The sequence below is a fragment of the Festucalex cinctus genome, chromosome 7, assembly GCF_051991245.1.
Source record: "Festucalex cinctus isolate MCC-2025b chromosome 7, RoL_Fcin_1.0, whole genome shotgun sequence".
NCBI classification, from domain to species: Eukaryota; Metazoa; Chordata; class Actinopteri; order Syngnathiformes; family Syngnathidae; genus Festucalex; species Festucalex cinctus.
The window spans coordinates 10,730,032-10,755,615 of NC_135417.1; the positions used below are offsets into that span (position 1 = coordinate 10,730,032).

The 25,584-nt window shown below is 40.6% G+C and overlaps 2 protein-coding genes across 5 annotated transcripts in view; both read right to left on the bottom strand.

The window, feature by feature from the left end:
• The window catches only part of ttyh1 (tweety family member 1), a 30,130-nt gene extending 12,587 nt beyond the window's left edge, over positions 1 to 17,543 (bottom strand). For 2 of the 4 annotated variants that reach the window (XM_077526875.1, XM_077526874.1), the window contains exons 1-7: positions 17,138 to 17,543; positions 11,751 to 11,916; positions 7,824 to 8,053; positions 4,525 to 4,636; positions 2,281 to 2,618; positions 775 to 870; positions 624 to 696 (exon numbers count right to left, since the gene is read on the bottom strand). In XM_077526875.1, the coding sequence (XP_077383001.1) occupies positions 624 to 696; positions 775 to 870; positions 2,281 to 2,618; positions 4,525 to 4,636; positions 7,824 to 8,053; positions 11,751 to 11,885 (984 nt within the window). In that variant the 5' untranslated portion in view covers positions 11,886 to 11,916; positions 17,138 to 17,543. The remainder of the gene's footprint in view (positions 1 to 623; positions 697 to 774; positions 871 to 2,280; positions 2,619 to 4,524; positions 4,637 to 7,823; positions 8,054 to 11,750; positions 11,917 to 17,137) is intronic. The other 2 variants (XM_077526877.1, XM_077526876.1) reach the window with 2 other exon arrangements.
• A 1,597-nt stretch (positions 17,544 to 19,140) lies between these two features.
• leng9 (leukocyte receptor cluster (LRC) member 9) lies at positions 19,141 to 25,554 on the bottom strand. The gene is given in 9 exon segments (XM_077526623.1): positions 19,141 to 20,685; positions 21,440 to 21,533; positions 22,076 to 22,304; positions 22,398 to 22,724; positions 22,812 to 22,939; positions 23,377 to 23,494; positions 25,124 to 25,230; positions 25,473 to 25,515; positions 25,518 to 25,554. Coding segments are annotated over 9 exon segments (1,716 nt in total). The 3' UTR covers positions 19,141 to 20,052.
• Positions 25,555 to 25,584: the final 30 nt, after the last annotated feature.

The following is a 25,584-nucleotide window of genomic DNA, read 5'->3' on the forward strand; positions in this document are numbered from 1 at the left end:
CAAAAGATGACGTTGCTCACATGGTGTTTTTTAAATATTGCGCACAATACACATTTAAAAAAAAAAAAATAAAAAAAAAAATAACTCTAATACTGAAACTAAAAAACTAAACTTTTTTTTTTTTTTTTTAAAGAACTAAACTAATACAAACTAACAGAACCACCCTGAAAACTAATAAAATCTAACTAAAATGAAAAAATCCAATTGGTTTATATACTGTAGCATTTTTCTAATGCAAAAGCACAAATAAATTATTTGTACCATTTTTAGGACTAAACACAATTTCTCTTCAGAACATTATGCGGCCCTTAGGTCCTTCTGATTTTCTGTATGTGGCCCTCAAATGAAAAAGTTTGGACACTCCTGATGTACAGTATTAAAATAAAATGAATAAAAAAAAATACATTAAATTAACAATTGATTTTCAATTCAGTGGCAGTGAATGAGTTAACTTAAAGTTCTCACTGCCAGCGCAGTTCAAATGGATCGATAACATCCATAGCTGTCAATGGAAGTGATTGAATTCAGTACCAAGCTTGAGTACTTCTGTCACTTATTACATCCCCATTTTCTCCACTTTCAGCTCATCTTTCCATCAGATCGTTTTTACGGCGTCCACTCACCACCACGGTGGCCGTCTCCAGGCTCAGCGAGCCCCAGCTTAGGAAGAGAGCCAGCCAGGCCAGCACCGTCATCCTGCAGGAAAATAGTGCAAACACGTCAGAAGGGGCACACATGTGGACGAAGACGCAAATGCGTGTTTTGTTTACGCACAAAATGAGCAGCCATCGCGCTTGCTTGGCCAGCCCCAGCAGGATGAACAGACACACGATGAGGTCGAGCAGCAGCAGCATGACGTATGACAACCACCTAAAAAACATGAACCGGCAAAGATTTTCCCTTTATTTATTTCCAAGGTTTAGCAAAGGCATGTAAACACAGCGCTTTCCTTTCCTGGGGACAGGAATGCGTGGTTAGGATGTTGTGGTCAAAAGGGCTGTTCAAGTGCATCATTTTCTCGTTTGCGCGGTTTGTTTATGTAAAGGCGCACTCAAGTCCAGCTGTTGTGAGATGGATAAATCTCACAATGCATTGAGGGACATAATGTGCGGTTAAAAGCCAAATGGTGCCATTAAAAGGGAAGTTTTTAATGGACTCCCACAAAAACCCAAATGAAGAAACGACACATTTATGTGCGGTTTGGCTAGAATTCTTTAAAAAAAAAAAAAAAAAAGAATAAAGACTTTTAAAAGTGTCTATTGAGACTTTTTGAGCTAACTTTTAAAAATTAAAAATTAACAAATAAAATCTGACTTCAAAATAGTGTAAGAATAAAACCATTATCTCCACTCTCAAAAAAAGAATGTATTATTTTTTATGATTAACTGATATAAAAAAACAAGTAAATAAAACGAGGCTTCAAAACAGTGTAAGAATTAAACCATTATCTCCACTCTCAAAAAATAAATCATTATTTTTTAATCAATTATCATTAATGAACTGATTAAAAATTAACAAGCAAATAAAATGAGACTTCAAAATAGTGTAAGAATTAAACCATTATCTCCACTCTCAAAAAAAGAATGTATTATTTTTTATGATTAACTGATATAAAAAAACAAGTAAATAAAACGAGGCTTCAAAACAGTGTAAGAATTAAACCATTATCTCCACTCTCAAAAAATAAATCATTATTTTTTAATTAATTATCATTAATGAACTGATTAAAAATTAACAAGCAAATAAAATGAGACTTCAAAATAGTGTAAGAATTAAACCATTATCTCCACTCTCAAAAATACATTTAGTGTTTTTTAAATTAATTATTATTAATTAATTGATTACAAATTAACAAGTAAATAAAATTAAGCTTCAAAATAGTGTAAGAATTAAACCATTATCTCCACTCTCAAAAAAAAAATGTATTTTTTTTAAATTATTATTAATTGATTAAAAATTAACAAGTAAACAGGGCAGCAACCACCCCTCTCTAGTCAAGTCAAGGAAAACTTGAAGTGACGGCACCTGTTTTATGATGAGGTGGCATAAAGCTATATATTAAAAAATATATATATAAAAAAATCTGTTGGCAGACATCTGTGAATGCTGAACCACTAAAATTTTGCATTAAAAAACAAACAAACTAGCAAACCTACACACAAAAAAACAAAACAATAAAAGGCAACTGTATTTGAAAAACAAAAAGTCCAAACAAAATCTAAAACAACACTTTACGACAAATTCCAAACGATTATATTCTTGTGTGTGGCTCCCCCTCACCTGTAGTCCTCATTCATCATTAACGTGTTGGCGGCCCAGCCGGGTGAAAAGGGGCCGGGCAGCAGGCCGCCCGAGGGCGCCACCGTGGGGGCCACCGAGGGCGGCACGGGGGTCAAAGGTATGATGGAGGCCCCGCTGACGCCGCTGTCGTTGGCCAGCCCCGCGTCCAAGCCGGACCGAGCCACGGAGATGGACGAGAGCAGATTGATGACGTTCTCGGATAACCGCCGGCAGTTCCGCGTGGAAACCAGGAAGGGTTTGCTGCCCGTAAACATCTCCTCCATTGTGGTCAGTGGGCCCGAGACGGACAGCTGCAGACCATTGATCGTGTCCGAAATCTGGAAAAGGGAGGAGGAGGAGGAGGATGTGAGTAAACCACAAATTTGGCATGCTGTAAAGCTGCGGCTGGATTTGCGACAGATAAATGAAGATCCTCCTTTGTCTGCGCCACAAGTATGCCTCAAGTACTTCAGTAAGTTGACTAACACATTCTTCTATATGGACAAAAGTTCAAGACTTTGCAACTTGGTGACAATTGCATGCTTACAACTTTGTGGGGACAGTTTGGGAATTGCCGTTATCGCTTAGGTGCAACCTCACTCGTGGTGGGACATAAACTACAATTACACTTTGTTACAGTCCTTATTTGAGTAACGTACTTAAGTCTTATGTAAGAGAAATGCTTGTCAAAGCCAAGAATCAAGATTTTCTTTTGCCATCCTAAAATGAATAAATCAGATTCTAGTACTCAAAAATTGTCCGTCTAATTTGAAAAACATACAAAAGGTAAGCTGTAGTTTTTTTCCTTTGTCGTGACAATAATTTGTTTATTTCTTACTAACTCAACTTTTGAATGAAACAATATAGGATCAGGTCCGTGACTATAATGAATGAATAATAGAATCACTTTTTTTTTATTTTAATGTACCATCTTTTTTCATGTGTGGCTGCATTTTTATATCCTCCTGACTACCAGGAAAAAAAGAATATATTGTCCAGTCATGTTTATTTTGATATTCCCCAGTCTTTATGAAGTAACTGGAATACTGCAAAATACATTTTTTGAAAAAAAAAAGAAAAAAAAAAGATTTTATTTTTAAGTTATGATATGTCCACTACAAAGGACTTTTTTTTTTTAATTAAATGATAAGCTCAAATACAGTTAAAATAATTCAAACAATACTTTAATGTGTTCTTAAGAGGCTTATAGAAAACATGCTAACATTTGAAGCCTAAATTTGTTCAATATAAAGTGTTTGCACTGAGGGAAGCCATTTTCTTTTATGATGCAATCAAAGGTAGCAAAGCCCCACCCCTACACATTTCGTATCATTGAAAAGTGCTGATTGTCCTCTATAGAGCACAAAAGGAGTTCATTCAATCATGTGCACAGGGTGGGAGATGTTCAGGTGTAAAAATGTCCACTACAGAGGACAAATTTGAATTGCTGGTAGTCAGGAGGATATAACAGAGTTAATGAAGAAGTCAACTTTTTTACCTAAGTGTGTGTGCGCACGTGTGTTTGTGTGCTTAAGTGGAGCAGACCATCCTCCTAATAGCGCAACTCAGATCAGATCAGCAGCACCTGTACTCAGCGGTCCTGAAGTTCATCAAACATTCAGCGTACTTTTATTTTCTTCCTTGCCGTGCAACTGCACTTCAAAGTAGCTCACATGCCTTACTCACTTATTTTGACACCGGCTTTTACCGCAGTAAATGAGCAAAATGCTGATTCATTGTGTCAAATTCACTTTTGACTTGACAGTCTGAGGTGTTAATGTCACATGTTTATTATTGTTGCTGGGCTGTTGTTTCAGCTTTTTTTTCTTCCTGTACACGGCCTATAGTCCACTTTTTAATCCCAAATGTAAAGTTTATCAAATCAGAAGTTGCCTGAGATGGGCCAAATAAACATTTTGAATAGTTCAATATGTCTGCTATCAGATTTATGTCACATTTTTGTCCAATATCGACAACGTTTAGAACTGTGACATGATAGTCCCAACTGCAAAGGCATAATAGATGGATTTGACTGACCTGTAACATTAACACAGTGCTCCGGAAGGAGGACAATTAGCAGAGTGACACACTAACCACTGTTTGACCGGGGGGGGGGGGGGGGGGGGAATCAATCAGAAAGACATTTGTATGCCATTTTGTGTCACACTCAACACGCACACACAAGCGGCGTCAAGCTGGGCAGGGATCCTGCATGACATTTTACTTGCGGAGAGCGCCACTCACCAGCAAATCGATGGAAGCTAGCGTGTAATTGGCTGTGAGGAGAGACGAGGTCAACTGATACATCCCATCATTAGCCTCGCTGTTGCCATAGAAACCGATGCCTATGGCAACACTGCAAAAGAAGGGAGGGAGAGGAGAAGGGGGAGAAAAAAAAAAAAGAGGAAACGTGAAAAGACTGTGGGAGGTGTGCGCGCATATGAGAGCAGATAGCAGATGCGTGAAGTGTAATGTCTGACTGTACATTCGAAACGAACGAGACGGAAAGGATGCGACACGTCCTTGGCGAATGCGCAAACTGCAACAGCGATCAAACAGACGACTCTTGAAGGGAACGTTAACCATAGCGACATGTTTACACATCATTCGCTTATTCAAATATTCAGATTAAGGCTCGGGCCAGATGTTCATCAAATCCCCTCCGACCAGAGACGAATGGTATGACCCAATCTCCCATATAACGTGACCCAGATTAGAAAGCGTGGGGGGGGGGAGAGAAACGTCTGTGTGTGTGTTTTGTGCATTGGAAGCTGCCCAACGTGAACGTCACTTCAAATCTCGGAGACGAATAGGCCACCATCTGTATACGGAAGCCAGACTCATGTAAACATCAACGATTGATTACAATTACACGAGGCTCCATAAGGGGGGAGACACGGACCGCACGTATATGATGACATCATTCGGATCCGGCATGTACGTCATGCACCGCGATGCGCCCCGTCGATTTGCATGCATGTCCAGAAGGGATGTAACGATATCCAAATGTCACGATGCGGTATTATCACGATATGAAGCTCACGATACAATAATTATCACAATATTGTGGGGAGGTTGTCGATATTTAAAAATGGTCACAATATTGTAAAAAAAAAAAAAAAAAAAAAAAAAACACAATATTGTGCTTTTGTACATAACATCAATTTTATGTTCTTATTATTATTATTATTATTATTATTATTATTATTATTATGTTGTTAATGTACGCACACATTGAGTTCATCCACATATTGACTTGCTTCACAGGCATATTACGTTCTCCTTCATCTGATCATTAGTGTAGATTTTAAACATAGAAGGGCAAAAACATCCCTAATCAAAATTAAATTGCACTAAAAAAAAAAAAAACTAGCCACCAGAGGGTTGCTAGAACTACTCAAATGGAAATCAACCTGAGTTTTTGAACAGTTGCGTTGCATTAAAATATCGTGAACATGACGACGACGATATTGTGGCAGTTTTGATATCGCGCTTATCGCAATGGGCCAGACATGAGAGGGACAAAATATTAGCAACGCAAACGTGTGACGCAGCGCGGTTGCAAACTACAATCACAATAATGAACAATAAAGTAACATTCATCAAAACTATTTTAACGGCATCAATACATTGTAAATTGCAAACATCGTGTTCTTATAGTTGTGGAATTGTTACATATTGAAGGCCAAAATGAATGCTGTATACAATTTAAAGTGCATTTCTATTTGTTGAATTGGTAACTTTTATCTGGACGTGACACATGAAAGTGGCATGACACAATACTGACCTTTGCTGCTTGTGTTAATAAGCACATAAATACGCGTCGTCACGTCACGGGGCGAGTTTGGCAAACAAGCAGCACAATATGACAGTCAGATGTCAAGTAGGTGTCCCTTTGCTCCTAGTGACTTTGGTGACTAAAAAGCACATGACGACGATGAAGATGATGACAACATGATTCACAAGCTTTGCTGCCGCCGCTCACCCTTCAGTAAATGCCTGCGGCTGCGTTGTTGTTGTTGTGGTTGGTTGACATCAACGTGCCGCTATATCATATTGATGTCACTTCCCGTTTTGGATTCTTTTTATACGCAAATATTGTACTGAGTGCACTTAGTCACAAATGATGTCTTGCTTGTTTTGTTTTGTTTTCCCCGGGATAGGATTATCAAAAACGGTAGCATTGTGGAATCTAAGACGACTGGTGAAAGGCATTCTTTTCCTAGCATTATAAAAAAGGCTTTTAAAAAGTGATTTGAATTGAATAAATAATTCAACATACTATGTATCACAAAATTATGGAAAATATAAATATTTTGTAGAAAAAAAAATACAAATGCTACTTAATAATGACACGCCTAGCAATAAAATTCAAGTGTTTTTGTCATCTTTTTTGGCACCTTGTAAGTAACAAACAGCAGCAGCAATAGTGGATTTAAAAAGACTAGTTAAAAAACAACAACAACAACAAATGTTTGCGACCCTGCTCTTTCGTGGATTTTTCTGCTAACTTTGGTCTGAATGTCGTTTATAACGGATGCAATTCCACTCTCGATCACTAGATGGTGGCACACATTTAATTTGAAATGCTGTAAATTTGCAGGAAGAAGAACAAACCAGCACAGCCTGAAAATATTGAACGTCATCTGCTTTTCCTGATTTTTTGTACGACTATAGAAAGCGATGGCTGTAATTTAATTTTATGATGTGCAGCTTCGTACATGATAATTGATTTAAATTGTCAGATACTAAGTTTGATAGTTTGGGGGGAAAAAATATTTTTAAACACACTGAGAGATTAGTAGAAATGTTTGTTTTGCTCTTTTCTCAATATATTATACATTTGAATGTATTTGTATTTAACTCATTTGCTCCCAATAACGTGTAAATATGTTTTTTTTTATGTTTTAAGTGTCCCAAAGACGTATTTATACGGGTTTTTTTGTTTGTTTGTTTGTTTTTAACTGATGAAAGAAGAGACTTTAATCTTTCTTTTTATAGGTTCCATGTTTTTATAGCAATAGAACACAATATTCTGTGAGCCTTGCAAAATCAGTCAAAATCCAGTAAAAGAGCCGGGAGCGAACGGGATTGCGAAATGTGAAAATGGCTGCGAGTGAATGAGTTAAAATTGTAATTATGTGTAATGAATGCTAATAAAACATTCCGAGGGAGTATTCAAATAGGATATTTCTATATCGCAGGAGGGATTACTGTATTTTTATAAATTGATTAGGAACAAATTTTTAGGACAACTTTCTGTTTGACGCAGTTTGATTAATTCATGTGTAACTAATGTTTGGCTTCCTAACGTATTTTTCTCGTCAGATGATTTGTACTGTTCCTTCCTCACAATTTCTCCATCTCTCCGAACATGTACCACATGAATTCCTCGGAATGCCTTCAACCTGCTAGCCACCCAGACTGATCAGTCCGCAATTCCACTACATTGCAGAGGTCAGGGAAGCGCATCGCCACGGCCGCGCCGTTTGAAAAAAAAATAAATAAATAAATAAAAATGCCACGTGCGTCCGCCTCCTCACCAGCATAACGTGACAGACGCCACGGCCACCCACGTGACGCAGCAGATCCCTCGGCCCTTCTTGCCGCTGTAGCCGTGACCCGTGCTGCCGTCTTCGTCCTCCTCCTCCTCCTCGGATCCCTCGCCGCGGTCGCCACGGTGACAGCAGCAGTAGTGTATGAGGAAGGACAGAACCACCAAGAGGGAGATAACGAGGGCGATGGCCGATAAACTGGACAAAACCAGCAGGGTCTGACGGAATAAAACGACAACGTGAGCGAGGGGGGGGGGGCTCTGATGAATGATCCTTTGATTGGGTTTTGAAAAAATATTAAAGTATGAATTCATCTTGCTTGTCCTATAATGTAACGTATGGCCCTCATTAGCAGCAGGCACCAGAGATTTAAGGGAATATAATGCTCTGTAATTCTCCAACATCATAATAATTTATCTTCTCCCTCTAACAGCATATGAAGAATCACTGAATGAAATGTTCAAACTGCATAATGTTAGTGTTTATTCTAAATAAAGTACATTTGTTAAGTACATTTCAGTTGTGTTTACATAGCAACTTCTAAGTAGTGTGGTAGTACTGTAAATTTAATCTTTTGGAATCAGCGCCAGAGAATATTGGTTTTGCTTTTTTAGCCACAGATACACTGAAATTCTAAATACTATTAAGTGTTGTTGTATAATATATACTAGGGCCCAACCGATCATCGGTCAAATGATTTTATTGGCCGACTTTGGCTCTTTTAAATATATATAAATGTGAATATGTTGGAGTTTTGCTGATTCAATGCCTAAGTATTAATAATTTCCTATGAAACAGTAAATGCCGTTTTGTGTGGTAGTCGTGCATAGAATGATATCCTCGCACTGCTTGTGCACAACATGGAACTCTGACTACATTCACTCTACTAACTAACTAACTTGACCAAAACATTTCGGTATAATAACTCTGATACTGTGCACAAATTAATTTATTGCTTCATGTGTTTATTAAAGAATCCATGGACAGAGGGCCTTGAAAAAAATAATCACATTAAATCACAATTACCATATTGAGGGCAACAAAAATGAGAATTACATTTTTTTTGTTTTGCTTTTTTCTCAAAATGGTTCAGTGCTAGACAGGACAAGGAAAAAATAAAATCAGACTTGCAAGTTAACTTTTCGAGATGACGTTCAGGATGTGCTGATTCCGAATCTGCCCTCTTTTTTTTTTTTTTCCTCTAGCACATTATAATGTTAACAATAATAATGATACAGTATATGTAGACTAGTAATATAGTAATAAATTTAGTAATATGAATGAAGGTTTAGGTTCAGCGACAGGTGGATTTGCAAGCATTTATAGGTCAAACTGGAAAAACAAAAAATGAAAATACTGTATCTCAAAAATCTGATGTGCTAGCAAAAAAAGATTTTTTTTACATCAGCATTAAAAATACATTTAGGGTCACATTAAGCCATCGCTGATTTGTTGCTGACCAGTGTAATTCGAGCCACCACATTGCTGAGGCTGCTGACTGATTCATATCAAAATATTTCTGTTGTGATAGAAGAGGGAAAAACAGGAAGTTGAGCAAAATCACTCAAAGAGAGTTGTGCGGTTTTCCTGCTCGGCCGCCTGCCAAAGTGGTTTTGTGCCCCACCATTTGTGCGTGATCACAATTGCACGAGACGCATTAAATATGATCTCCTGTCAAGTGAGTCTTGCTTGTGACCAGTCGGCTATCACACAGAGACGGCTGACGCCACTGAGCCATATCAGGCATCTGATCGGGCCTTGTGTCATCAAAGTCAACATTACTGAAATGCATTTTTCAGCGCACATCTCCCCGTATTATCCTCTCATCCATCTGGCCGTCTGTCACTCCCACCCATTCCTCCGCATCCGCTCTCTCCACCCCCCTATCCCGTTTTCCCCACCGCCTTTCTCTCTCCCCCACTCTACCCTCTCGTTTCTTTCTATCTATCCACACCGCCTCAATCTCTATTAATAATCTGTGACCTACTTAAATACATTCAGTGCGACTCTCGCTCACTGCCGCCGCTGGCTGACTCGCTGTGAGCCTCCCCCAGCCCCGGACTTCTCCTCAGCAACCTCCTCGCATTACTCATTCCCTCTCTCTTTGCCTTCTCAGAGCACTTTAAGTCGCTTTTGTCTTTGTGTTCTGCAGGATAATTTGCACACTCTCGCTCTCACTCGCTGTCTTTTTTTTTTCTTCTTACCCCTTTCACCATCACCACCACCCACATCCTCCCTTTTGTGCCACAGCAAAGTCACACGCACGCACTGAGACAGTTTGTTTAAGACGAGCGAGACCTTCTATTTTGCACGGCGAAGTGCAGAAATTCAGATCCGTGCAGCCAGCGGCTGTTTGGATTTTTACGCGCAAGTTGATAGCAGGCTGCGTGCACGCACAGGAGCAGGTGCATCAAAGTGACCTAGTAGAGGAGCATAAAAAAAAAAAAAGAAAGAAAGAAACGCAGCCAAGATGGAGAATAAGTCAATGTAATTTTTCGTCTTTTTATGCATCATAAAAATAATAAGTCAAATACAGGGGCCATTACGTGATATGTAGGTTTCCCACACTGAATATACAAAGTATAAACAAGCATTATGGATTGTCATTTGTTGTTGTGTTTTACTGTTTTTCCATGCATCAGTAATTTTGTCTGTCCTGTCCAACATTTGAGGGCACTACAGTAAGTACAGTAAACTTTCCTGCATCAGGGGTTCCAGGTTTGCAGTCCCGCTAATTTGCAGATAATTTTTTTGGTACTGTTTATCACTCTATTTTGGGCCAAAGCCTGTCCATTTTGGGTGTAATTCCACGGTTGAGCACTAGATGGCAGCACACTAATTTGAGACTAAATTTAAAAGAAACAAAAAACAGGAAGTATTTCAGCACAGCCTAGTTTTTGTTAAAAACTTAAAAAAAAAAAATCTTTTGCTATAATCCTGCTTTTTATGCCTACAGAAATCAACAGCTTCAGGTTCATTTTATTAAGTACATCTTTGGGAATGGTAACTTGATTTGATAAATTTGCTAGTTTGGATAAAAAGTAAAAAAAACAACAAAAAAAACAGGATTTGTTTATTGTTACAATACTGTATTTTTTTGTTATCCATTGCAATTTTTCTTTTTAATATATCATGTCTTTAAATGTGTTTGTATTATTTTAAAAGTGTGTTTAAAGGGATACTTGACTAATTGAGCCATTTTCAGCAGTAAAAAGTTAATATTTTGTCTATAATTAATGTGGTAACATCATTATTTTTCATGTAGAATTAATACCTTTAAAGAATAATTTTTCTACTCGCTGGCGACTGATGACGACATCACCTGTGCTGAGGAAGTAGGTAACGACCTATCATGGCTCAGTTTACTGACCAAACCCAGAAAACAGGTGACCCATATTAATTGTACATGAAAAATAATGAAGTTATCAAACTCATTCTGGACAAAATATTCAATTTTTACTGGTGAAAATTGTTCAATGAGTGAAGTATCCTTTTAAAGACTTTAAAAATGCTGTCAATGTTATAAAATCATGTCTAGTGAGTATTTGATATTTCCATATCATTGATTTTTGAAACTGGTGAGTCTGGAACGAAACAACTGCGATGAAGGGGGGTTACTATATGATGTAAAAACAAAAAAAATGATATACTTTGGGGAAAAAAAAGGTGGTGGGGTTATGATGAACTGGCATATAGTGGGGTAAGGCTAAATGTAGTTTTACTATTATAGTCAACCATGACAACAATGTGGCGCCATGAAGAAAACACATTCAACACCCCTGATGCTGAATTTATATCTCTGAAAGCAAGATTTCTAACTTGATATGACACCAACTGCATGACATCACCGAAACGCAGTGTGCGCAACCTTCAGCGTGTGACTTTGTGGCAAGTGCGTGCGTGCGTGCGTGTTACCTGCTGGTACTCCCAGCTGTCAGGGGCAAAGAGGTTGTCCCTCATCTGCATGGTGAGGTCCAGCCGAGGGAGCGCGTGGCACATCCGCACCCACAGAGAAGGGGTATAGCTGGGCACCGTCGCCATGGCAGCCATCGTCCACTGTCACTGGATCCCCTGCTCCACCCTGTGGAAGGGAGAAAGACGTGTCACGAGTCGCCGGGGACGTAAAGTGCGAGCTGAAGGTCCTCCCGAGGGCGCCGTTGAATCCAGAGGACGACGAGGTCGAGCTTTTACGGCAGCCGCTCTTCCCCCGCCTCCGCGCGGATAATTTAAGAGCGGCGTCACCTGAGAGATGCCGGGGTCAACATGTCAGCCGTAGTTACATAGAGTGGAGGTTTCCGAGACGTTCATCTTCTGCTTCGCTATTGCTCACGGCAACGCTAAGTTGAATTAGTGCCATGATTAAGGATGAATAAAACCATACAGTAATTAAATAGTTGCACACATTTAAAATAATTAAACAATTTTGCTATCCTTTTTGCTTCAATTCATTGGACAATGTGCTGCTCCTTCTGGCGTGCGCGCCTTGACCACTTGGGGGCAGTGCAATACAGACATACACAGATACAGACATGGAGTAAAACTATTAAAAGGGGTTCACTGTATATCCTTGATGGGTTCATATGATTTTTTTTTTTAATTGCATGGGAGAATGTCTCTGAATGTTCTTAACTCCTGCCTCAATGCCAGTGTTGTGTTGAGATGAATCGGGCTGTAATTGGCGTTCCCAATATCATTTTTAATTTTTTTTTAATTCTGACCGTTTCAGTCACTATTACATCATTTTAAACCCTCAGTTCTTTGGTCATATTTCTTAAGGGATGTTTCTGGCAATGTACTGAATTCCTGCTTCAACATGAGCGTTGTGTGGGTGTCGTTCAACTTTCTATGTTGATCTTCTTTAGACAGCAAATGAGCTGAGACGGCGGAAGTGGTGCACTCCGTTTTGCCTCACTTGTAACATAATTGATCAATTACACACAATCAATAGGATGTCTTACAATTTGAAAAATTAATATGCCCATCCATAAAATCAACAAATCAAATGGTGCTAACGACAATTGTGCTGTACATATAGTGGATATAAAAAGTCTACACACCCCTGAGACCAAGATAGATTATTTTTTTAAAAATCATTTGTTAACGAGGCCTGTAAACTGTCTTTTCCAATGGCAAAGTAAATTAAATACTGACGAGATGTGGCTGTGTTTAGAAACAAATCACATTCAAACTCACGTTAAATTTCTATTTCTGCAACGGTTCTTTGCAGTTGAGAGGCTGCATCAAAGCCTTCTGCATGCTCTAACATAAATAAATAAAAATAAAAAAATAAAAAAATACGTCTTTGGGACACTTAAAGCCTTTTAAAAAACGCATTGTAGGTTGTTTATATGTATTGCTGTTATGTACAAAAGCACAGTATTTTTTATTTTTATTTTTTTTTTTTTACAATATTGCGACCTTTTTGGTAACACCAACCTCACAATATCAATAATTATTGTATCTTGACCTTCATATCGTGATATCTTATAGTAGGCTTTTCCTGACATATAATCAAACAATGTCCAGTAAAGTTGTCAAGAATAAATAACTAATATTTGTGGTTCATGGAACACAATCCACATATTGGACGAAGTAACAGTAAGCTGCAAAATCGTATTACAATACATGACAGCTTTTGTTATTTTTGCACAGACTGTGCGCCATACGGACTAGCTTGGCTTATATAGGGGCCATACGGGGGTCTTTGAAGGGGCCGCGGCAAATGTATTTAACAAGGGGAACAAAAAGTATTTTATGCAACCAGATCACGACACCAGAAGACAGCCATCCGACTCTCTCGTTGCTTACTGTTCAGTGCTTGATGTCTTTAAAGCCGCCCAAGTGGGCTCGAAAGTAGGGTAAATACAAAAGGCAAATCCGGTTAGCCAAAACACACACTGGGATCCAATGGGGGGGGGGTTGATGGGGGACAGGGACCGAGAGACGCAGCCTGGTAGGCGTCTGATACGCGCGTCACCGTGTATGAAAAGGCACATTTTAAGGACAGCACAGAGCGCTTAATGATGCTTGCATACAAAGCGCGCATGCAACTCTGAATTTCAGAATGTGACTTCAAACTAAATGTTCGATTGAACCGATTAACATGGCTATTATGCATTGGGCACAACAGTCAATACTCAACAGAGAACGCTTTCCACCCTCCCCGCTGATCCAACACAGCACGTCATTGTGTCCAAGATAAAAAGTTTGGATTCAGCCAAACGTCAAGGCTAAACAATTTCCTCATTCAAAAAAAATTCTATGACAAGTTCAAAAGCTCGCTCACTGGCCGGCTGGCTGGGGCCGGCGTTAAGCGCGTCTCAATAAGCTTGTTGGGTCCTAATGGTTCCGGCAGCCCAACTGTCACAAATCAAATTGCTGCCAACGCTCCATTTCACTTATTAAAATGGGAGATGAAAAGCATTTTTTCGCACAAGCCGCGTAAACTTTTATCCGAGTGGCCGGCCGACGCCGGTGGATCCAATGTTCTGGTTTACATTTGCGCCGCTCATCAGACCCGCTTTTGAAGGGGAAATAAAACGAAGCTCAACTGAAATCATGTGCTTGCACAAGTATGCACACCCTCCTATAACTGGGTTGTGCTCAGAATTAACCAATCGAATGCATCTTAAATGCAAGTCACCACACACACCTGCTAACACTTAAAGTGCACCTAATTAAAATCAAAATTAAGTTCAGATGTTCTAGTAGGCTTTTCCTGACATTTCCTTTGCTTTCTAGCACACCCTCGACTGGTCACCAGCCAGTCAATTGGCCAGTCATTTCAATGTATTTTATGTATTACAACACAGGTCGCAGTTTTATTTGAATGACGAGCGGATCTTTCTTTTATTTTGATTTAGTTCGTGACATTCTCGTCACTTCACTGATGGAGTGACAGATCGGCGCGGGTTAAGTTCCCACGCACAAGTGACAATGTGAAATGTGAATGGTTGTCTGGTGCACTTTATGTGCACTTTGATTGACTGACAAGTAGTGCAGGTCCAGCTTACTTGTTACTCTGAGCAGGATAAAGTCTAGAAAAAAATGGATGGATGGATTTAACGCTTCGGTTGACAGTTTTATTAGTACCTAATTGTGTTGAGCAACTTTTATGGTCCAAGCCTATGGACAAACGCCCAGTGAGATACAATACAGTTGTACATCTGCGCGTCAATTTTTTCACTAGTCAGTTTGCAACATTTGCAATTCCAGTGTTTACTTGTAATCTATAAATTGATTGTTATACTCTCTGAATCCATACCGAGAAGCTTTGCGCTCATTGACGTGCAGTAGAATATGAACATTCTTATGCACACAAGCACTACATGATGAAGTACATGTAGAGAAAAGCTTGTTTCGATTCTGGACTAAAGGAATGAGTCACTAACCAAAGCAGACGCTGTCTGTCTACATGACTGCTGAGCAAAATGCGATAATAAGCGTTTCCGGTGATGGATGACAACACTTAGCGCATACTGCACGCCAATAGGGGAGCTGGCGGATAATGGCATATAAAAAAAAAATAATCAAACATCAAACATTCAAGTAGTGCTGTCACTATTGATTATTTTTATAGTTGATTAACCTATTATTCAATCAATTAATCTGATTCATTTTAATTTTACCAATTCGGTCTTTGTTTTCCAACGTAAAAACATCCATTCATCCATTTTCTTGCACACAAGGGTCATGGGGGTGCTGGAGCCTATCCCAGCCAATAGGCGGGGTACACCCTGAACTGGATGCCAGCCAATTACAGGCCACACAAAGACAAACAACTATCCACACTCACAAACACATCTAGGGACAATTCAGAGCGGCCAATTAACCTGCCATGCATGTCTTTGGAATGTGGGAGGAGACCGGAGTACCCGGAGAAGACCCACGCGGGCACGGGGAGAACATGCAAACTCCACCCAGGAAGGCCGGAGCCTGGACTCGAACCAGAGTCCTCGAGTCCTCAAAACTGGGAGGCGGACGTGCTAACTACTCATTCACCCAATGTAAAAACAGATGTTTGCAAAATAAATTTCTTATTTTGATTTAACACAGACGATGGTCTTCTTTCATGAAGGACTACAATAAGTAGTGAACAATTACTGTTGATATGCTGAAATCAGAGGATTTTGACAGTTTTAAATAAATAAAAAAATCGCTCCAAACAATTATTCTATAAAATGTCTGTTAATTTGATACTCGATGAATTTTGACAACTCTAAACTCAAGTGTTTATGGAAAAAAAAAGAAATATGAAGCACCTGTTTGCTGCATCTAAGAAAGTTATTGAGCCAAGCCAACAAGGTGATGATGGAAGCGATGGGTGGCGGTGGATGGTGGGCAACATCAGTTACTCAACGCTTGTCACACACACCAATAGCCTCACGTTGACGCGATGTCCCCTGCCCGCTTGTTATCTCGCCTCTTGCATAAGCCAAGACGAATAGATGTGATTTGGGGCCCCGCTCGCTGACCGACGACGGCGGCGGCCCAAGCAAACGTGCGCACGCAAAGCCACGGCTGAAGACTCTAAAAATTAGACTCCATGACGTCTGAATGTGCAGCTGGGTAAGGAGAAAGGGCCATTTTGTGAGGCAGCTAATGAGGACACGGCGCTGCAACATGGAAAACATTTCTCACGTAGGGCAGCTATGACGGAATGTGTGTTATTTTGTAATATATTCCAAGCTGTATCGATGTGCATACACTTGACCTCATATTCACATGAGCCACCGCTAAGAAACAGTAACCAGCACTTAACAATATTTAACAACCGGAATTTACAGGAAGGCATTAAAGGCTTATGACACACTCCATCAGCTGCGGAAAATTCATTAACATCTTGTGTGCTTCATCTAGTACGCAGAGGCATCCGAATGCCTCCACGTCCATTTTCAGTCGACATTCATCTGCGTGATTAACGTCCACTCCTGACAGCGCGCGCCCCCCCTCTAAAAGTGAGTGCAGCTGACCGAAGGTGAGTGAGTGCAGTCAGTAAGTCGGCGCAAATCAGTGCAGTGGATGCGCACGAAGAGTACGACACGGCAAGTTGACAGGCACAAAATAGTCGCCGACTCCCCACAAAAAAACAAAAAAAAAAAATGAGTGGATGCAATGAAAGCATCAGCATCATTGCAGCATTTACTGCATTTCATTCCAGTGATACAAGGAGTGATGTATTAGATGTGGCGGGTGCAAAAATATGCATGAGTGCATCATCTTACGAGAGAATTCATATTCAATGCATTCGCGCCATACATGAAAAGCCACAAAAAAAACAAAAAAACGGAACCATTTCTTACCTCTGACAGATGCGTTGGAAGGCTTCGCTTTTTGCGTTCCGCCGTTTCTCGCCGCCGCTCGTGAAATATTTACCCACTCAGAGAAGTATACTGCCAGCAATCAACGCCTGATGCTCTTGCAAAAACATCCTGCTGAGATTTAAAAAAAATAAAAAATACAAAATAAAAAAAGCTCGGGGACATGCCAAAGGATGAGTCAAAATGTGTCAGGCGGGCTTGGTAGAGCAAGTGTGTGGAGAGAAAGCGCGAGTAATTCTTGCTGCTGTTGAAATATTAAATAGCCAATAATTGTATGCTTGTCGGGTGACAGTGGAGAGCCGTTGGTGTTGATGGATGGGAGAGGAGCTCTCAGTGAGGGCGAGCGAGCGAGAGAGCAAGAAAGAACGAGAGAGAGAGTGAGCGAGGGAGCGAGAGAGAGGCGAGGGGGATTAAAATTGAGGAGACACCCCTCCGGGACTCTTTATTGTTTCATTGTTGCCCTCCGTATCTTAACACCCAACACGATGCCGCCCAAAGATAATTAATCTGTTAACGGGGATTTAACGGAAGGGGGTCTGGGGTGTGGGGACTGCTTCCCATTCCCCCCCACCCCCACCCCACATCAACCTGACCAATCTCCATCCGGAGCAGCGGAATGAACCTTGACCAGATTACAGCGGGAACAGCGCGGGGCAGTTTTAGCAACCCGCTCACATGCGCCATGCAAAACAGTCCGCTCCCGGCCAAGGAGGAGAGCTAATGTACTCGAGAGATGCACATTAAATGAGTGTAAGTGGCAGCTAAGCACTCTGGGTGAATGCAGGGGAGGGCTGGGATGTTGGAAAAGGCAGCGAGGGAGAAGGTTTGGAAGGGGGGGGGGGTGATTCCCAGGGAGTGATGCTGAGTGAACAATGAACGCAGTTTGGCAAGGAGGCTGCATAAGAGTTACGAGAACATGTGACCGCGCGGGTGAAGTGATGAGGTGGTGAATTGAGGAGGGGGGCATTGAAAAAGTGGGGAGAAGCGAACAAGCAAAAAAAAAAAAAAAAAAAAAAGGGGCAAGGGAAGGGGGGGCTGGTTTTCTGTGTCACTGAAAGAGAGTGGGGGAAGGGAGATAATGCGAGAGAGGGAGCAAACAGTAGCGAGCCGCACAACAGAGCTTTGCCCACTGACTCATATGGAGCTTATGTATAGTGCGCAAGTGTGTGGGTCTCCAGGAGGAACGGGGGGCAAAAGACAGAAAATGTTGTTACGTATGCAAGAGCTGCTCCTCATGCTCGACCAGAGCACCACCCAATCCAGGCCATCCATCACATAAAATATGACCACTCGCAATTGAATAATTAAAGACCTTGACGATATGCAGATTTTAATTGCTTCTCCCCCACCGGAAAAAAAAGCAAAAAAAAAAATTGCACTTGCCGAACACAGATCATTCAATATTCATCGAAAACAGATTGTATAAATGATTGAATCATTAGCCGCCTAATACAAGCACTTTGGCTAAGTCACTGATGTAAAGTAAATGCAATCTCCGCCTCATAAACTATTTATGAGATGAACATAAACATTTATAGCAGGTGCATATTTTGTGTCAATACAGTGCGGTTGATTGTATGTAGCACCGTGAAGTCTTCGGTAGATGTAATATGGTTATTATAAGGGGGGGGTCTATTGGATATTACTGTGCCCAGCATGTGGTCTCCCTTAGGTATTTGACATAATATGGACACCTGCACCAAAAGGAACCATTAGAAGTTCAAGGATAGGTAACTGGAAAATTAGAATGTTTTTTTATTATTTTTTTGGAGTGAGGAAATTATACATTTCTAGTACAGTGAACCCACGACACCCACGGGTTCACATATTAGCAGATTTTTTTTAAACTTTTTTCCCCCAATTAAAATATATATATATTTTTTTTATAAGTTTTTCTTGTTTTGAGTTTTTTTTTTTTAGGGAGCTGCTAACCCCAGTTTTTTGTGGACAATGTATATAAGAGGTTTATCAGCATTTTATGAAGATTATTTGAAAAATGTTTTGTCCATATTAAAATCTCATTGTGTTCATACATGTGGTTAGAAAGTGTGTGGTCTTATGTGGCGACCAGTTGTGCTGATGAAAAATTCTAGCCCCATCCATCATTTAAGTTGCCCATCTCTAGTCTAGTTTGACTACATGCATCCAACAGTTATGTAAATATGTAATATGTAATCAATATTAAAGAGGGACAGAGACACAAAATAATCAAAATGTTCTTTTTTCTTTTATTCTTATGAAGTTCTGATTAAAATTAATTTAAACATATAAAATATATATTCTCTGATATTAATTTCCTACATAATAAAAAGTATTCATTCGCATAAGAGTTGTTGAACAAACTGTAGTTTGTATGCAGCATAGCACGTTTTTTTCCCCCCATATTCCCACCCTTCATTAGACCAGTTTTCAAAACTATTAAAAGTTACAACTCATACAAATTACATGCCCAAATATGATTCACGCAATCTGCTCAATCATATCCCCTAAATTCTTGTACCCGGTGATATACAAGTTAATAACGTTCTTACACGCACATTGAGAGACCACAATATTACATACTCATGATATAATGAGACCCAATACAATGGCTGTTTAGATGAGTCCGCCTTTACAAAGATAATAACACAGTTATGAGAGGTATTCATTTAACAATATGGTTATTATTAAGGTTGCAGTAGTGCAGTGAGCCGTTTCTAATATTTCGCTGCTCTAAATCAAAATGACGCAGTTCAATGCTACCCTGTAAACATTTTGTTGAATTATTACCTCATCAAAACCGAGCATAACTATCCTTGTAAATGCAGACTGTGAAGTACAGCTCCGGTATCGGATCTCATCGTGTAGTCCGGATTTACCAAATGTAGAGAAACAATCCCACCCACATGAACTATCAATTATCGAAGCGTTACTGTGCAAACAGTCTCATAAAAACCGTCCACATCCTCACCCCCGACGACACAAAGGTGCAAGGAGTTGACGGGCAAACGGCCAAAATTTAAACCTTTGCCCACCTTCAGGTCGCCCACGCCGTCGAAGATGCGTTCCCCCTCCTTGTCCTTGACCTTGGCCAGGGTGAGATGGTAACGCGGGTTGTAGGAGTCCCTGTGGAGCAGGCCCTCGCTCCGGTAGGCTTCCTGCAGGCCGCCGTTGAGCTGCTGGAGCTGAAGCTGAGGCTGCGGGCTCAAGTAGAGCACCCGGCCGTTGAAATGCTTCAGCTTGACGGGAAAGCTGACGGCCACCGGCGGGTTGCGATCCAAGAGGGCAAAGCGACGCAGGATCTCCGCGGCGGCCTCCACTTGGGCCGGGCCCGGCAGCACCAGGAGGCACAGGGTGACGTGCAGGCTGGTCGAGGCGTGCCAGTGGGGGGCGGAGGTCGGGAGAAGGGCGCTGACCTCTTCCTGGAGCTGCTGGAAAGAGGCGAGGATGGCAGGCGTGTTGGCCCTGAACGTGACGAAGTGGGTGGGTTTCTTTTTAGGGGGACGACCACCGCGCCGCTCTTCTCTCTGCTCGAGAGGTGCCGAGTGATTCTGAGGCGTGAAAATGAAAAACAATCAAATGAGATGAGATTCGACCAATAGGCCATTCGTGCTGCCCCAAAAGTAATATCACAGAATTTGCTTCTCCTTCTCACTGCTCGCTGAATCAGTGGAGGCTGGTGTCTGTGGATCTCACTCTGCTTCATCTATCCTTCCTTCCTCTTTTTAGTTTTTCCTCTGGTCTCTTGAGATCTCCCTAATCTGTTGGAATTTAGAGGATTCTGGTTTTGTAGGTGTAGTTTTGCGGGTGGCAGGTGGGGTCTGGTTAGTGCTGGATTTCACTTTGCTTCATCTTTCTTTCCTTTGATCTTTCCTCTGTTCTCCCGAACTTCTAAAGTTCACGACTCTGGTGAGACTTAAGTATCCGGTTAAGGTGAAGGGTATGGGATTTTTATTAGGTTTCAAGTGAATTAATGAGCACAAATTCACACGCACGAACGCACACACACACACAAAAAAAGAGAGAGCGATGATGATGATGATGATATGTTGAATCGGTAAGACTGCCAAATAAACAATACTGAGCCCTCAAAAAAAAAAAAAAAAAAAAAGTAATATCACATAAAAGAAATTACCCTCTACATCATCTTACTGGCACTTTGTCACGAGTTGTTTTTCCTGAAGCACAAGTGTATGCGCACTTATTTGTTCAAGTGGACAACACACCCAGCGATTAATTGGGTGCAGCATCTCACAGCAAGAGCCCACTAAGCCAATACAAGGAGGTGAACAGTTGTGTACCTACCATATCGTTCGGGCCTTCAAAACTTTCTTCCCATTCATTTGCGTCTCCACCTATTAAGCTCTGTCCTTCTTTATTTGTCAAGGCCTTCACGGCGCTAAAATGAAAAACAGAACATATATAAACAAGAGCTCAGGATGTGCAGCACTACACAATTCAGAGCGAGGCGCTCATTACATAACACTAAGCGTGACCTCTTGCCTGTTACTCTCCATCCTGCTTGTGGAGGCTGTGCTTGAAAACGTTTCCAAGCAAGGATTCATGAATGCATTTCATGGTCCAAGTAAAATAGGAGCTGAACTCTTTTGTACACGCTAGACCTCTAGAAAACATTGTGCTTTCAAAACCCCTATGTAGGAGCCTAAATACAATTTAAGTTAATATATGCAAAAAAAAGGGTCTGTTTACAGTCATCTCATTCTCAGGGTATCGAATTGATCACAATTGGACTGTTCTCGTTGCTTTACAAATTGCATAACATCCGCAGTCAAATGAGAGACAGCGTAGACGTGTTGTTTCACAAAACTAATAATTGATGGAGTAACTTTCGCTAGGCACTCTTAGCAAAAGAATGTGGGTTGAGGATAAGGGAGACGGATGGGATTTGTCAGCTATTTTCAGTGAGGAAGAAAAACAGACCTATTTGGAACCTCCTCCGCAACGCATGCCAACGCCTGACCGGCTTGTGCTGACTCAGAGGTGCGAGCGTTCGTCTCATTGTGCTCGTCGTTCTCCAGATGTGTGTTCTCATCGTGAGTACACTCCATTCTCGGCCCCACAGCAGCAGGTGGTTGCTCTCTTGCCGTTTCTGGGTGATCCAAAGTTACTCTCACTTGTTGCTCTTGGTCGTCAGATTGCATTGCTTTTCCTAATTTAAAAAAAAACAAAAAACAATGGCAATGGCTGACGGGTGCTTACTCTTTGTAAGTGTAGCAATACAGGGTGTCCCCTCCTTGCTTACCTCCCACTTCCTCTTCCCCTCCAAATGGGGGAGCCAGAGATTGACCAGTGGAGCCAAATACCCTGTCGGTCCTGCTGTGGCGGTCCCAGATGCGGTGCCCTCTGTAGGTGAAGTACTGGATCCTGTGTCTGGGGAGGGCCAGATCGGTGGTGTAGTCACAGTCGCATGGTTTGGTGTCCCAGTTGAAATCAGAGAACGGGCGCTCCAGCACACCCATGAAACGGTCCACATAGCCCACGACAAATTGGGATGCGTCCACCGAGGAGTCCCAGAGGATCCGCGAGATGACGTCGTCAGCGGTCCGCATGCGAGGCTTTTTGTTGACGTCTGAAGGGGAGAACGGGGTAACGAGATGTCATTTAGGTTGAGAGGATAACAACATATCGCAATTCTTGTAGGAACTATCAAAGTGACCTTCTGCCTCCTTTTCTTTCGGTTTTGCTGTTTTGTTTCTGTTGGCTTTCTTCTTCTTTTGTTTTTCTTCATCATGTTTGTCCTCCTGGTCAGGAAGAATCATATCTGCAATAGCTATTGTTGGGTCACTATGAAGGAGATAAACAAAATTAAGATAAGAGTCTGAACACACATAAGTATAATTGTGGTATGTTATGTAACTCAAATACATATGACACATTTTAATAAAAAAAAAAATTTCGTGCTGTGAATTTTCTATATTTTTGTTCGGTGACTACATCTGAAACAAATCTGAGTCTGACATCCAGTTGGCTAAAAAAAAATTTAGTACTGCATAGTTCTCTGTCCTAAATGTGTTAGTGTGTAAAAATCTGGATTTGTAAATGCTGGAATCGTTACCCTGTATCGATCAAGCAACAGCTCTTAACTCCTAAATTGGTGGAATTTTAATCCAAGGTACCGCTAAACTGTAATAGCTTCCAAAACTCTTTGTACTTAACAAGGTAAAATTATTTAAGATGCCATAAACATTAGAAAAGAAACCAAATTACAAACAAAATCTTACACTGAGTTGCTGGTTACTTCACAGATCAGCTGGGTTGACCTGTGAGGCATACGACATCTGACACCAAAGTGACACTTTCCCTCCAGGAAGAACGGGCACACGTCGACTCCATTCTCATCTGTCAGAGCCGTACCAGGAGAGACAGCGCAGAGGTCAATAGATGTGTTAGTATGTCTGCTGTATATTGATTCTCTCAAGGGGGGAAAATGAATACAAACAAAGCAGACAAAATAAACATTGTTGTAACACTAGCAGGAGCAACATGAGAAACATGCGGCCCTGACTGACAGCCATGCGGTACAACTGTAGGCCAGACTGGAATTATGTGCGTTCTTTATGGGCACTGAACTTTACTCGTAGTCATTACGCTATTAATCAGATGTAATTGGAGGTGCTCACATTCCCTGTAATTGTTCAATTTACTTATTCCGCCAGTAGTCTCACTATTTTTTTTTCAGGGAAAATTCCAAATGGTTGTATTGGCTTTATTTACAAATACCTGTACGATGGCTCGGATACAATTTCCAGCTTCAAGATTGCTTGTTTTTCTCCCATAGATAGCTGTCTGGTTTTCATGTTGGTTGCACCTCTAGTATAAATATAATCTTAATCAAATGTCTGGGGTTTTGCATCATATCCAGATTAAAATAATTGGAAATAAAAGTTGAACTGTTGATCTCATCTTCTATCAGTTCAAACCAAACAATTACTGTAAAGGAATTATAGTAGTCTATTTCTTTTATTGTTGAAGGGGAGTGTACAACGTCTCTGGTGTAAGATGTCATATTTGATGTCACTATCAGCCAAGTAGGACGTGACTGCCTGTAAGGAATTACAGTACGTAGCACATAAATCCTGGAAATCCAGAGAAAAACGTGAACATGACCCACAACTTGTATCAATTAATAAGAAGGTAAAAAGTACTTGGAACTTAGTCAGTCTATGATACACTGCCAAGTTATTTTGTCTGAATTGAGGAGATGTCTTGGATGTTTTTGCGTGTGTGTGTGGGGGTGCTGGTGTGTGTGTTTTTAAATGAAGTCCAGTGAGATAAGCAGACACTTACACAGAGTGACACCCATGTTATATCAGCACACAAGACTCTTAAATCACTTCTAACTTCCAGTCAGGAGCCCAAAAAGCACAAAAAAAATGTGGTTGTGATTCATCTTGTAAAGCTATCCATGTCTGTCCTCCTGTGGTACTGCCATCCCAAAGCACGATAACATTTCCACAATGTGTAATTGTCATAACAAATCCTTTCCCAAAGAATTCAAGTGATTTAGGGTGAAAATATGTTTCCAGGACTTTGATATATGCCATCAAATGTGCAGCCAGAAAGCACACAGGTAGCAAAAAAAGCACAATTTGTTACCATACTAGATCTGTAAATTTTGCAGGTATACTGTACTTTTGTTTTCATTTTCAGACTTTTTTTTTTTATTCCCAAGATGCTTGTTTGTTTTCATTTTGTGCACTTAAGTATTTTTTTCCCGTTGTACCTGGTTGAAACAGATATTGTATAAAATCGTAATACATCCATCCATTTTCCTAGCAGCTTATCATTTTATTTCGTAACTAAGTTCATGTCAGAGTTTGTACTTTTTTTTTTAAACTCAGTACTCCTACTTTTACCATAGCTTTTTTTTTTTTAAACACACGAATCTATACTTCTACGAAATTACAGCGTGTGAGCACTTTTGCCACTTCGGAAGACAAAACATATTCATTATATTCTTACTTTTACCTGTTTTGACATCTTCTGAGTCTGCTGAACCTTCTGCTCTGCTTGTGTCCATTTGGACATCAGCATTCTTTGTGCTTGAGGACGCTCCAGTACATTCTGAGGCCATGCTGTCGATTTACGAGACACGAGTTCATAAAATGCCAAGTCACAGTTTACCTTTTGTTTTATTTGACAGTAGTTTGAAACTGACACACCTACGCTAAAGCAGTGGCTAATGCGGAAGTACCGTGAAACCAAAACAAGACCGTACTATAATTAGTAAATCATAAAATATATACTAACATAGTTACGATACCCATTTATATTGAAAACTTTAAAGCCAAAACTGTTTTCGCTGCATTATACTAACCTTTTCGAAGCAGTTTCGCCTCCACTCACCCTTGACCCAAAGTTGTCATGACGTGAGGGATCGTGGGTAATGTAGTACTCATGTGTTTCGATCCAAAAGGTGCGCTGTGTAC